Raw genomic sequence first — 15,616 nt, 5'->3', positions numbered from 1 at the left:
CGCTTTTTCTTGGCCTTTGCAGCCTGAAACTTTCCAGACAGGAACTGAGGTGGGTGAACTTTTTTTTAAAAATGTTTGTGAGGATTCGATAGGCAGCGCCAAAGTTATTAGCAAGGAGAAAATATTCTCCATATAGAAACTCTGACCTAACTATAAATACACATTGGTGGCTGCCACTTTGTAATATAAGCATATGTACATCTAGAGTATAATATACTGGCTGAATATCCTCCACAATACTATCCCTATAGTGTAGGAATTTTACTCAGTATGTGAAGTTTCATCCACAAATTGAAGAGTTTTTCATTACCCCATGCTGTAAATAAGACACCGAAATATTAAAAGGATTAATATGTAGGAAAGATCTAGGCTGTAATGGCTACTCTCTGAATTTAATAATCGCAGGTTTAAATTGTGTTAACTATGCAAATAGTAAACAAGTAGAATGATTAGGCATTACAGGAGATGGTTTCATATTACAGAGTACTTACTTCTAGTGGTAGGTTCCATGCAATGTAAACATGAGATTTGTAATCATCCATCCAGACTTCAGCCACCCTTAAAGCATTCCTCTTGGTGTAGAAGCCAATGTTATTGTTGTAAGGTTTTTTCTTACGTTCAATGTGAGCAACTCTTGAGCATGGCAAGACTTCCATGCTTCCACCACATAGCCATACCTGAATGAAGAAAGACAATTCAAGATATGTAAGCAATCATTGTAGTCTCATATTTATGTAAATCGTCTTTACAAACCAGGTGAATAATTATAATGCTTGAAACATGACTACATAGAGTTGTAAATTATCTATCATGTGCTGCGTGGAGCACTGAAGACCCTTTTTAAGAGTTTGACAGAGTGGAATCATTGCAAACTTGCATCTGAAATGCTCAATTTAGAGTTGGGGAAGCACTGTGCTTACACTGGTGGAGCCTCCACTGGGACCAGTGTCTAGGCAGGCTGTCCACCAAGGGCCATCAAGGTCACAGGTCACAATGATGGTCACCCCTTCGTATTGAGGGCAGTCATTTTGCCCTCTCGTGGCTGGCATGGAAGGCATGTGACATAGTTGCTGGGAAACACAAAATGTCCCTCATATGCAGGGTATGCCTGGGCCCTTTGTTTTTATATTAAGAAAAAACTACATACAAAGGTATTTTTTATAATCCAAACATTTTTACAATACAAAAAAGGCTGCCAAGCAGGTGCTTCAAATATGGTGCCCAGTCTGCAAACTTTCAGTGCAGTAACAAGAGCTGTGGCCGCGTTACCTACCTTCACTTCACAGAGATCTCTTTGTAAGCCACGGAGCGTCGATCTCTAAACTGGAAAGTCCACCAAGGCCTAATTGATCTTAAAGTAACAGATCATAGTAAAAAAGGATGTGATCTTAGACGTACGTCACTTTGAGTCTATGCAGAAAAATACATATTTTTGCATAGTCACCCTATTATTATATATATATGTATATATTTTTACTGGGCGTACATATTTAACTCTGTGCATTGGGAACAGCTAAACATATCCCTGTGCATGTGGTCTGCCACTGACAACCTGCTCTAGTACCTAATACTATTCACCATTCCTAATTCTTTATTAAGGCCACAGTAATGTGGGACTAAAGGCATCATATAAAGGTGAGAGGTTACATGTAATGCAGTGTACCCTTGCTCCACTAACATGTGTGACTTTAAATGCATGACTTCAGGACAGCCACAGCAGGCCAGTACTGCTGTAGCTAACATCTGCAGCCAAAGTCAAAGGCAACTGTTTTGACAAGTGACAAAATTCAATGTGTTATCTGAAGTATAAGCTAGACCAGCCCATTCCCATTTGAAAGGCATGCTTAGTAATAAAAGTCATATTTTCAATAAATTGGCTTTGCGAAAATATGACTTTTATTTCCTAAGCTTCAAAGTAATCAGTCCACTATGAAGATATCTAAAATTGTATTAATGATCAAACATGTAATCCATTACTGGACTTGGATTTTGGTAAATATGCCAAATATAGTTTATGATAAAGCTGTTTGCCATAATCTTGATAATCACTACCTGTCCCAAACCGAGTGTCAGGATGGGACTAGGCCTGCTGTGTGGCAGCAGCAGGGAAGAGTGATGAGCTGGCTGTGTACTTAAGTTTAAAGTTGGCATGTCACATTGGCTGGCTGTCTCACGACGGCTGGCCAGACATGTGCACTTTAAAACTCCCTAACCCAACTGACTTAGACATCTGGGTTGAGAGCTAACACTGGCCTCCAGTGCCCTTGGAGCACTGAGAGAGGCTGCTCCTTCCAATGCTTCTCTCATGCTGGTTGACAGCAGGAGAGCAGCGTCAGGATTGGTTAAGGAAGCTGGCTGGGGCCCATGCTGGAGAGGAGAAGAACACTGGAGCAAGTAGGATGTGTCATGCAGCAAGCAAGAGTAAGGTAAGTGAATTTTTATTTTATTTATTTTTAACATAGGCGCTTTAGATTTAGTGCATGTGCATGCATCCATTTGCCCACCCCACCACTCTCCATAGTTGCCTGTTATCATTGGAATTGGCTACCTCCAATTGGCACAAGCTGCATTCTTATAAGCTCCATGTATATGGTACCAAGGGTACCCAGGGCATGTAAAGCACAATGTCCCCCAAGGACTGCAATACTGTTGTGCCAACCTGTGTAGGGGCAAAAGAAAAAATGGCTCCCAGTCTGCCACTGCAGCCTGAAAGAACAGTTTTAAACTGTATGTACTCCATTCAGACCGATGGAAAAGCACCAGCCACTTCCCTTAACACTATATGAAAGTCTCACCAAAGGAAGGCCTATGGAGCCCTGAGGCAGGGAGCTGTATATTAAGTATAACATATGCTTTTAAGCTGTCCTAACAGCACCAATTCCAAACTGCTGGCACCCTGAACTTCAGATGATGACAGAATGGGAGAAGGACCAAAGAAAGACTGTGCTGCTGACCACGGGACCAGGCAAAGAGAGGCTGCACCATCTCCTGGACTGTACCTGCTGCACCCTGGGCCAGCAAAGTGAGAATGGTGCCTGTGGCTCTTGGATTAGAAAAAGCCCCAGATCAAATAAGTGGCTTCAAAGGTCAATCAGCTGACCTCTTGGAACCAGCACCAGGGCCATCAAAGCTGAGTAGCCCACCTCGGCAAGTCAGTAGCCTCTTTTAGAGAATTGCCACTGACCGCCATCAAAGGGGTCTCTCCCGTCATAGGCAGTCTGATGACACATGCCCCATCTTTGTTCCCAGTCAGACAGGATCCAATTCCAATTCCAATTCCAATGGGGAGGGAACAGCCCACAGAATTGATTTGAAGTGACCACAGAGGAAGGTTACTCATTTCCCTGGCGATACCTTTTGGGTGGACACAGAGGCTCCACAGAAGGGAAGAAGGGCTTTACCATTGGACAGAGAGCACACAGGAGATTGTTACTATAAGGCACCCAGGAACTGCTGTAAAAGTGGGTAGGGTTACCCCAGGGAAATGTTTACCTATTGTTTAGGGCGAGGCAGGAGTCATTCCTTCCACAAGATAGTGCAAGGCATGAATGTACATCCCATGGCAAACTCTGGACCTGTGGAAGAACAGAAGAAGGACTACACCTGCTGTTTGAGACCCGTGAAGAGACCTGAAGAGCTGGATCTGCTCCCACTTGTATACAAGACAAAGAATTGAACTACAAGGGTCAGGTTGCTGGCCTCCTGTGCAAGTTCCATGGCCACAACCAACTGGGAGAGGCCTTTTCCTTGAAGAGCCCAGCTGACCAGTACGAACTTGATCTGACCTGGACCCATTGTTGGCCTCTGCTGGAGTGAGTGTTGATTTCCAAGTGCTGTTCCTGAAGTTCTAGGATCGTTGGCTGTATCAAAGTTTCCTCCTCCTAACAGCTCTGAAAGACTTGTGACATAAGCTTTTTGGACTAAAATACCTCTAGAGGACCAGGTGAACCTCCAAAGCTGATACGTTACATCTGGGCTGGAGATTCAGGTTTCACCCACTCAGAGATTCTCTGCATCAGCAAATGTGATTCAGCGGTACCCTGCTGAGAAGGTATCTGGCCCCATGAACCCCTTTTTCAGATACAGTCTATTGCCTTTCCCCCACTGGAGGATTCCGAGCTCTGAAAAAGAGTTAAGTAGAGACAAAAGGTTGACTTCTTGACCAGATGAAGGCTCCAAAAGTATGTGGCCTTCGAGAGGATTTCCCTGGGCACAATATTTGAATTTCTTCCTCTCAGAGCTCTTCCTGCATAAACCAAAAGCTTCACTTGACCTCGTCAAGCACCTATCCAATAATGTAGAGCCTTCTACCTATACAATCTTTTACCTTGCCTCGCTGAAAGATTTTGACTTCTAGAAAAAAGTCCCAAGCTAAAACTTCTGACTGGGTTGAAACTGGTTGGTGTATACGGCCCATGCATCATCATGGTTAGCCTTAATTAGTGCCTAGCAACCTGTCAAGCACAACCAGTTGACTATGGTTGGCACTTTACACTTTTTGGCACTTTTTTATGTAAAACTGTAAAACTTTAAAATTCATATCTCCTGTTCCCCTTATTCTATTTTTGTCACTTTGATGTCATTTAGTTTATTAGATTATTTTCTATTGTTTTATAAATTAGAGTGGGGTTGTAATGCTTCAATCATTATCTTAAAGCTAATCCTGTCTACCTTGACTACTAGGGGTTGAACTCGGAGTTAAATCACTGACACCTTTAACTGGACCTATTAAGGTAATGGATTTATTGCTCGTGGTGGACTACCATCCACCCCAGTTAATAATTCACTTTCTCACATTTTTAAAAATTTCATTTGAAATGTTATCATTACGCTAGAGTTGCTTTTTAATCACTGGATTGTATGGATGTGGCCCATCACTTGCATATTTAGTATAACAGCAGTCTATGAGTCCCCCATTCAAATCAGCCATAGATTTCCAAATTGTAAAGATTTATGACTCTTCGTTGGTTCACATCTGAAAGTTATGTTTTTTTAGGGAGAGCGTGAAATGTGAGTATTTTGCTATTGTGGGAATGCTTGACATTTTGTGAAGATTAAATGAAATTATGTATAATTAAACAAAATGCAAATCCATAATTTAATTTTACAGTTTAGCGCAACCAAGTGCTTCTTCGCTGCAATTTTTGATCTGAGACTGCATTTTTCACTAAGAAAATAAAGGGATGAGCACAACTATTACAAATACCAGCCGCTTGCATATTGGTTGTTAACATTGTTCCAAACTTCTGTGCTATAATTTTGTGGCAAACTGCAGTGTAATTATAACACGTGGTATAGTGGCTTCATTTTGCGAATTTGACGCAACGAACGTAAGACAACATTCCCAAAAACTATTTGAATTATGACGATGTAAATTAATTTTTTTCTGGCTCTAGTTTGTTTCTCCTTTTTCCTCAAATGGAAAATATTCGTCTATATCAAGACCACCCTTCATTTACACTCATTAAACAATGGGAATGTTCTATGCACTACTTATGCCTGGGTCTCCCGGAAGTACGTATACAGGTGCAGATAAATTTGGGAAAAGCATTTATAAAAGTGTAGATTATCCACTAAGTCATAACTTTGTGTGTTCATACAATTTTCATTTACCACTACTCTGCGAGCACACAAATCACCTCACCTACACCACACATAAGTAACATCTGCCGACCTAACAATTGGTGAATCCAGATACTGCAAATCAAAGTCGGCAAGACAAAAATGTGTGCACAAAATGTATTCGACATTCAGGAATATGAGGCGTGTCACGGTATCCCTGATGCGACCTGGTTCCATATAGCAGACATTCTCCATCTCCTTCTACTTTCACACACACATGCTAAATTCCTCACACCTAAATTGTTTCTTCTAAATACTACGCAGTGCCTTTCATAAATCCAACTCACCCAGCAAATTATTCCCAACCCCCATTTTTGTAACGTTGCTTTCATTGTGGAATCACAACAAACCTGCCAAGAAATAATTCCATTGGCTCCTCCGGCGCCCAGGATTAAGTTCAAGTTTTTGTGTACTGTCTACAAAGCACACTGTCTACAAGGCATACTGAGTCAAATGAAGCATGCATATACAGAAATGAGCAACTCACTACATTCAGGTCAGAGTCAATCAATCAATCAATCAATAAATACTTCATTTCGGCCATAGGCCATAAAAGCAATACATCATAAAACATGTCAGAGTCCTCTGCTGAATCCACACCCATCTTATTTACCATTGGCCATTCAAAAGGAAGAAACATGGAGGCAGACCTCTGGGACTGCAATGGCACAGACGTTGAAATTCATTCTACCCCTAGCCTAAATCTGAGCACCACCACTAGAGATTCAGAAAAAGGTTGAAAATAGATCTTTTCAGGCAGACCCTCAATTAGGTGTATCAAAGAGGAGAATTCACAAGCAAATCATTGCAGACAAGGTTCACTGACTCTCCCTAGCTGTACTCCAATATCTACTCTAAAGCTAATTTAATTTTTATTTATCAATCACTCTGAAGTAACTGATAGGATACATGCAGCAAAACGCCTCAATAAATAAGTAAATGGCAGAAGTGTACATGAGGATATTTCAAAGCATATGATCGAGCAAACGAATTAAAAACACTCATTTGAAATAAAACCAAATAGTTTAGTACAAGAAATGTAGTCTAAATGGAAATCCTGAGTAGAATAAATAAAATACATTGAAAAGACTAGAAAATACATTTTTAAGCCACATGCTTTTTGAATGGTTGGTGAATATCAAGCAATGAGATACAAATTTAACTAGAAGGATACAGATTATATACTGTCTGAAACAAGAAACAGTCACTATGTAGCTTAAAATATAATATTAAAACAAGGAGCAAATAGGCAGTTCGGAAAGAATAGCTGCTGTTATAGTAGCTCATATGTCAACGGAAACACACAGGGAATATATGGAAAGGATTACAAGATCTACATAGAAAAACCGCAGAAGTTATATAAAGTCTGTGCCATGTGCAAATGAGATCCCAGAGTATATATGGAAAGGATTACAAGATCTATATAGATAAAGGAGCAGATTTATCAAAGCTTTGCCAGGTACAAGCCAATAAAAAGAAGCAACCTGGCTAAACATATTGATCAACTATTTTCGGTGCCAAACATTTTTCGAATTGGAAAGTAATCTAAAAGTAATGCAAATCATACTTTGAGCTACTATGCAATACTATGCATCAAGGTCGCACCCCACCGGTGGCACATGGGCATTTCCACGCTACCATCCATGTTTTTTTTTACAAAAAGCCCTATCCACTAACAATGGTAGATGGAGTTTTAAGTCAACAATATGGCTCCTTGAGACAGGCACAAAGTGGGAGAAAAGATTTTTTCTCCAAATGTTGCTTGTGTGCTGCACTGTAATGTGCACATTCAAATTGGGAACTGTTGGAAATGGGGTCTTTGGTTGACAGTCAGGTTACCTCCTGTTCAAGCAAGGACCCTCACTCTAGTCAGGGTAAAAAAAAATCACCCTCAGCTAACCCCTGCTTACCGCCTTGGTAGCTTGGCAGAGCAGTAGGCTTAACTTCAGAGTGCTAGGTGTAAAGTATTTGAACCAACACACAGAATAAATTAATGAAAACACTACAAAATGACACAACACAGGTTTAGAAAAATAGGAAATATTTATCTAAACAAAACAAGACCAAAACGACAAAAATCCAACATACACAAGTCAAGCTATGAATTTTTTAAAGATTAAATTCAAAAATAGCGCTTAGAAACACAAAATGCATCATGACGGAGTTGTTCCCAACAATCCGACACCAGCGGCGCCGGCCATGGAGTCACGTGGACCCACAGGCACAGTACCTTGGTGAATAGTGAAAACAAGCCGTGCGCAAAGTCGGGGATCGCGGCTTCCGTGCGAAACATTGAATCTGCGGACTTCAAGTGGCGTCAGTCATGCCGTGGTGCAGCGACTTCCACAGAGTCGCGGACTTCGGCGGGGCTGCAGAGGTGTCGGGCCTGCGAAGGTTGTCACATTCCAGTGAAGATCATGGAGTCGGTTGCAGGCGGTGTCACCGGATTCAGCAGCGGCGTAGATCCAGAGTCGTCCGAAGTCAATTTCCTCAAATTTCACCAGCGTTTCCTTTCAAGGGCCCAGGGACTGGATAGGGCACCACTTGTCAGGGTAGGGGGTCTCAGCAGAGAGTCCAGGTGCTGGTAAGGGAATTCTTGATGGCCCTGAGACTTCAGAACAGGGGGCAAGCTCAGTCCAAGCCCTTGGAGAGTCCTTCTTAATCAGGAATATACCACAAAGTCCAGTCTTTGTCCCCTTGCACAGGAAGAAGAAGCAACTGCAGGATGCTCCACAAAGCACAGTCACAGGCAGGGCAGCACTTCTCCTCACTCTTCAGCTCTTCTCCGGCAGAGGTTCCTCTTGATGTCCAGAAGTGATCTAAAATCTGTAGTTTTGGGCGCCCTTCTTATACCCAATTTCTCCTTTGGAGCAGGCCTACTTCAAAGCGACGTCTCTCTTGAATGTGAAATCCTGACTTTTTCAGGCAAGGCCCAGATACTCACCAGGGGGTTGGAGACTGCATTGTGTGAGGGCAGGCACAGCCCTTTCAGGTGTGAGTGACCACTCCTCTCCTCCCTCCTAGCACAGATGGCTCATCAGGATATGCAGGCTACACCCCAGCCCCCTTTGTGTCACTGTCTAGTGTGAGGTGCAACCAGCCCAACTGTCAAACTGACCCAGACAGGGAATCCACAAACAGGCAGAGTCACAGAAATGGTATAAGCAAGAAAATGCTCACTTTCTAAAAGTGGCATTTTCAAACACACAACCTTAAAATCAACTTTACTAAAAGATGTATTTTTAAATTGTGAGCTCAGAGACCCCAAACTCCACATGTCCATCCGCTCCCAAAGGGAATCTACACTTTAATCAGATTTAAAGGTAGCCCCCATGTTAACCTATGAGAGGGACAGGCCTTGTAACAGTGAAAAACGCTTTTAGCAATATTTCAGTGTCAGGACATATAAAACACATTACTATATGTCCTACCTTAACCATACACTGCACCCTGCCCTTGCGGCTACCTAGGGCCTACCTTAGGGGTGCCTTACATGTAAGAAAAGGGAAGGTTTAGGCCTGGCAAGTGGATACACAGTTGGTGAGTCAATAGTGGGAGAGTCCAATCGAGGACAGTGCCAGATATTATGACACTGGCATAATCTTAAACACAGATTAAAGGAGAAAGGGCCCATGTGCCACAGAGAAAAGCAGCCGGGCAGTTTTCCTTGTGAAAGATATTCCTTTCACATCTTCATTTTCTGATGTTTGTGGTGCATCCCCTGACAGGGGTGCTGTAGGTGCTGCAGTAGAGGGAGACACACACAGATCAGGGGCTGAAGATGTGGATGCTGGTTCCCTGGCAGCTCTCATCTGTGGGAACACATGAGGCAGCACAGCAACAAGGCGGGCCTGCAGGGTCTGCAACACTGCAGCAACATCATGGTGGTGGGCACCCAAGTTGGCAATGAGGGAGTCCTGTTTCCTCTCCATGGACTCTGGGACCTTTTGCATTGCCCCCAGCCTGTTGGCAATCTCGCTGGTGCCACTTTGGCAGGGCATTTGCTTGTGCCTCTGCCTCATGATACCAGTGATGTCGACCAGGGACTGCTGGAGCCAATGAAGCAGCGAGTAAGTGCCTAGTAGGGATGCTGAGTTATCCTTATTCAGACTAGGGCACCTCTGTACTACCTCCAGGGTGCCCACCACAGTCTCCATCCCCAACCACACCATATCTGCCAGCGCCTGCTGGACTCGTATCACAGTTTGTTGAAATGTGACTTAAGCCCTGGGAGTCAAGGGCTGGGGTTGAGGTGGCAGGTGGTATCTGTTGCCTGTTGAGTGGATCATCTTGAGTCCCTACAACGCTGCTTGGCCTCTCTGCGACTGGAGATGGTGTCTGTATGGCACCCAGGATTTTGTGGAGGGTCTCGTCATTGATGGTTTGCAGTTGGTCATCCACATCATCAGAGAAGTCCAGGACAGGCAGCTGGCCAGGAGGTATCTTGTCGTCCTCTGCAGTAAAATGTAGGTAGGTCAATGTTGAGCTCTGCTAGATGCTGACATGAGTGATCATCTATACAATCAAAGTTTCCAAGTAAGCATTGTAGGTGCCTAATTTTCAAGGCCCTGGCACCACACAACTGGAGTCTCAGTGACTATGATGTTCCAGTGGCACAGTGTAGAGGCCACTACTTTACCAGGCCACACTATTCCAACTTGTGTTATTTGTGATGACCCTGTAAATGTGTACCCCTTTCACACCTTACACTACATGACAGTTGAGTCCCAAGGGTGTTGATATGGGTGTTCCCCCACAATATCCACAGATTGCCTAAGGAATGTTACGCATCCACAAATGTAGATATCTGGACATGCATCAAATTTCTAAACCACAGCAGGGGTGACACTGAAGTGGTGCAACAGTGAGATGTGACATTGCAGCCCCCATTTTTCATGTTTTTTAATGTGGGCTGGATTCTGCAGCACACATGGAAAGTGGAAGAGGAAAGTGTCCCTTTCAGCAAATGGGTAATCACTCCCGCAATGCAGGCACCTCTACACAATTATGCAAGTGTGGCTGTGTTGGAGCTTGGAAGCAGAGTACACCATCAATGTATGTGTTATATTTTGGTACGTGCAACACATGTCTGCACTTTATTCATGACACAGCACAGCACAACAAGCTGGCTGTGTGGGCTGCACTGCGTCACTTCCTCATACATGAGGCATTAAGAACCTCAGTTACGTGGCCAGTGGCAAGTACCTTGCTGCACTGACCTGTTCCACAAGAAAAGGGCAGAGATGCACCATATGTACAAGATAGGGTGCATTTCTGTCCTCTCCTCCTGGAGTTGTACACAAAATGCTAGCTAGTGCCAACAGATACACCCTTGGACCAAGGTGCGAGGAAGCCTGCATTGTGGGGATGATATTTAATTCACATGAAGGGAGATCTTCCTGCAAAAGAACTACCCCAAGAGGTGTTAACATCTTTCTATGTGTGCTGCATTCTGCAGCACACATTGGAAGGATACTACAATAGAAGTATTGAAGATATTTCTTCATGTAGTGTAATTCTTATGCCACCCCTGGGGTGGCCTAGGAATCTGACACATTCCCTGCCTTCCAAATCTGTGCATGTATTAGGGTGCCCCCCAAGAAACACCCATGGAATGCCCCCTTCACACAGTGTTATGCGTGAAAGGTGTCCATTGTTCCAAGGCCATGACAAGCCATGCAAGGTGGCTTTGTGTGGCCTTGTAAGTATGGACTGGCACACTGCATCACCAAAGTGTCAATGTGAATAATGCTCATGTGGCACAGTGTGCCGGTAGTACCCTGTACATGAAGCTCAATGATGCTGCACTTCACACAATGTGGTACGTGAGGTGCTGGTTCTGGCTTTGGATGTGCTACTTGTGGTAGGTCTGTGCATATAACAAGGCTTCTTTCCAAGTCCCTTGTGCCGCCGGTGCCTCCCTTTTTAAATGAGAAGAAGTGCGGCACCAGCAGCACAAAGGACAGTAGGTGAGCCCCTGCATATGTTTTCTGTTTACCCATATGCTTGCCAGCATCCTATGCTGTAGCCTGCAGACAGTACATTTTGGCAAAGGGACGTGACTGTCTCCCCTTTTGACATAATATATTTCCCCTCTTGTCTCCCATTGAGACTTACCCTGTGGTTGTTGTGGTTCGTCATTTGCTGCACTGTTGTGTCCTTGGACTCCTGTGACCGACTCCTCAGGGATGACAGCTGCCATTATCTCCTCCAGGTCATCGAGCTCCTCGTGGGGTACGAGACATCCACCTCCGGTCAGCAGTGCTGCCTTGCGATTGCTGGCCAGTTTCTCCTTTGTTCTGCACTTGCAATTGTGCCAGCACTTCTTATTGTCGACAACTGTCCTCTTGACCTCTGCCACACTGTTAACTTTGTCAACTACTGGCTGCTGTATTGCCTCCTTCTTCCCTAATGGCAATTTGGAGGTGACAAATAGCTGGTGCTGATGCTGTGTCACCTCCCTGATCAAAATGCTGTTTTCCTCCTCACTGAACCTGCACTTCCTCTTCCCCTTCCCCTTCTCCCCAGTGTCTGCCTGGACATCCTGGCTGGTACCTGGGTTGTTAGGGTTGTCCTGGACGGTATTTAGTCCTGGGTTCTCAATTTCTGGGTCTCCTGTGGTGTTTTCTGTGTCTCCTGTTTTTTTTTTTTTTTAGAACGGCATCTTACGACAGTTTTTTACGCATTTGGGGATAAAAAGTGATGCTAGGCTGATTAGCGTAAAAATACGAGCCGCAAATCAGGCTTGTGTCAGTTTTTCAGCATTAGTGTCATTTTGCTTTATGACATTGGGCACACAATAACTTCATTTTTTTAAGCTAACCAAATCCTAACACCTTAGTGCGCCATTTTGTAAATACAGCACACACATGGTGTTAGGATCTGACGATAGCCAGCATTAAAAAATTTGACGCACAACTGTAGTTGTGCCTCATTTCTTGTAAATGAGGTCCACAGTGATTTGTCCATAATCACAAGATGCTGAGCTGACGCTGAGACTCCAGCCGGTTCCCCAGCTCCAAGGTCAGCAGCTCTGGCTTTACACCACATCCTCTCCCAATTATTTTCGCAGGGAATTCTTTTTGGAGATGATTTGGCCTGTTGTTTTCCTAGCTGCAATTACCTTCGTTACCAGTTAAAGATGGACTTTGACAGCCGGCTTTCTCGTTTTTAAAAAGGGAATTTCTTTTTCTTATAAGGGAGGACTCTGGTGTTTACGAAGGGGGTCTCTTTTTCCTGTAAAGGAGGACTCTGGTGTTTACAATTCAAACACTTAATAAACATAGTCATATTTTTTGAATGTGTGTTTCTTTGCATTTTGTCATCAGATACATTTAATATAAAAATTACAGAACCTGAAAGGATTAGGACAGGTATCTGACTTGACGAAAAGAAGGAAAGTTGTTCCTTCGTGAAGCGCCCAGTCGTGTTGTGCTCCACGCAGAGCGCTTCTGAAGGTTACCGGAGGCGAGAACACCTAATGGCTCACGCGCCCGCGTGAAGAGATGGCTACGCGCAGACATTTTCTCAAGTCCATCAGAAGCGTGGACTAAAATGTTCAGAACGAGGAGTTCGCAGTTACATCTCACCAGGAGGAGCAGAGATGTAACAGCAGCAGTTTGGCACTTTATTCATCTAGAAGCAGCGAAACATTGAAATCTGGGACAACCAAAACTAAGCTGTGCGAACAGATGAGAGCTTGTGCAGCCCACACTGCGAATCCAATCAGTCAAGCATCTGCCGGCAGTTTTATGGGCTCTGAAGTGTGTGCACCCTAGGGAGTAATCTAAATGCCAGCCTGATAGAGGGGACATTCCTGTGCATGCAAGAAAACAAATCTTGACCTTTCGATATAAACTTGAACTGGTGTAGATAATGATAATCAAACATCGGTCCTAGGGACCGGCTCCATATCTTATTTTCAAACTAAGCCAGGACCATATAAACAAGCACTTCCAATGCAATGGATCTCGCGTTTGCTCGAGTTAGAGCTATTGGCATTGTAAACTCCTAACCGGACTTTTCTTGCCACATAAATTGAAAATGGAAAGTAAAAGATTTTCACATAACTAACCGGACTTTTCTTGCCATTTAAACGAAAAAGTAAAAGTTTCACAAATGTGCGCTGACGGCCTCCATCAGCGCAAATCAAACACACAAAGGGAAATAAAAGTTTGCTTGCAGTGAAACCTATCGGCAAAAGTGCAATTATCCATGTAACCGGAAAAAGTGCAATTATCTATGTAACCAGCAAGAGTGCAATTACCTATGTAACAGGATCAATGTCATGCAAAGCGCTTGACTACTGCCCAGCGAGATCAAGCTGCAAAATAAAGAGAGAAAGTGGTCCAGAAACCAAACGGAAAACATCGAGCCTCGTATGTTTTCAGTAGTTGGTCAGTGCACTCGAGGAGGGCTAAACACTGGAAAAGGCATGACGTATGCATGCCTTTCACTAATGAAAGCAAGCGGATTTTAAAAGGCAAGCCCACGAACCAATGAAAGTGACTGACATGACATGGGCGTGGTTAGAAGCCCAAAGAGAGATTACAACAGGGGACGTAGTGCATTGCGCTCGCCCCTAATGGTATTCATTTAGAATCACTGTATACAAATTCAGCTCATGTGGCTATCCTGAAAATTAGCCATGGACAAGGGCATTGTTCAAACCCACAATCTGAGCAATGCACATTATGCACATTATGATAAATAGTCAAAGTAACTCAATACAGTCTGGTGCTGTCACACAAAACTTGTCCCTGTCACAGTCGCTGCTCGCGGGGATTCTTGGGGGCGGGGCTGGATGGCGCGTGCAGGGGGAAATTAATATCCCTCCTCTACCCTTATGGAGGAGCTGCCCCAGGTCACTTATCTTTACTGACATTTCCTCAATACAGAGGCCACAGTAACAACTGTACAATTCCTTTGCCTGGGGGTGACCACAGGTTTGGGCTGACATGTCTTAAGAATTTGAAGTGCAGACAGTTTTGGGCTGACTGATGTCTTAAGTATTTGAAGTGCTGGAGCAGTGCTATTTTGACACCTAACACAGTGGAGAGGAGAGACTAGTGGAGATCATCATTTTGGCCCTTTTTTATGGAGGGGCAGATCACAAATCATTTTTGACAGTTGCTTTCAAGGCAACCTTTTACCACCATACTAGGAAAACAGGGTTCTGGACTTGGTAATGTTTGACAATAACATTTGTGCACATGTGCTGTGTGGCATTTTGTTGTGCTGGTGATGTGTTCTGTTGATTCTAGTGCAGTTGATTTTTGTGCTGCACTGTTACAATATAATTTTGTTTACTTTAAATATTGCAATATTTCCAGCAAAAAGCAGAACAAGCCTTGAAAGCTCCTTTATGAAGTAACCATTTACTACTATGGTCTCGGATGTTAAAATAGCATTTAAACTACTTTTTTTTTGGAATCTCTTTACTGGATGTAATAACCGCAGTATCATATACAATCAAGCGCCATGGCGCTACCGAAATAACGTGACAATGTATTATTCAATGATTCAGAACAAGAAGAATTAAGAGGGAAAAGAAAAAGGTATCAACCCGAAACATAGAGGTGAGTGGTGACGGTGTGGGAGAGCCTGAGAGGATTACCAAGGCCGGGTGGTGGTGTGTGATCCAACTGATCATTGACGGCATCATGACCTATGGGGTAATCTTTGTGGATTATGGTGGGGGAGAAGTGCAGGGAGGTAAAGGAAGGAGCTGCACCGCAGAAGGGAGGAGGGCGTCCCCTTGATAATAGTGTATGTTCATTTGATATATTACAGCCCTCTAGTTTGTTATGAGGGGGGGACAATTGAAGAGGATACCGGTGCTGAACATTTACACCTGTCAGTCGTTGTGAAACTCTCTCAACGACACTTCGCGGTTGAGTCCACTTCAAAACCAGACCACCTCACTCGTATCATGATATCTCTTATGCGTTGCTTGTTCAATAAGTATCATGTGGTATGTCACAAATTATGTTTG

The 15,616-nt window shown here is 43.7% G+C and overlaps 1 protein-coding gene across 1 annotated transcript in view; it reads right to left on the bottom strand.

The window, feature by feature from the left end:
• GALNT17 (polypeptide N-acetylgalactosaminyltransferase 17) overlaps positions 1-15,616 on the bottom strand; it is a 1,750,844-nt gene that overhangs the window by 205,629 nt on the left and 1,529,599 nt on the right. Inside the window, exon 7 of the mRNA XM_069226928.1 lies at positions 492-677. Coding sequence (XP_069083029.1) covers positions 492-677 — 186 coding nt within the window. The remainder of the gene's footprint in view (positions 1-491; positions 678-15,616) is intronic.

The sequence above is a fragment of the Pleurodeles waltl genome, chromosome 3_2 (genome assembly GCF_031143425.1).
Source record: "Pleurodeles waltl isolate 20211129_DDA chromosome 3_2, aPleWal1.hap1.20221129, whole genome shotgun sequence".
Lineage (NCBI taxonomy): Eukaryota > Metazoa > Chordata > Amphibia > Caudata > Salamandridae > Pleurodeles > Pleurodeles waltl.
This window is presented reverse-complemented; position numbering and strand designations above follow the sequence as displayed.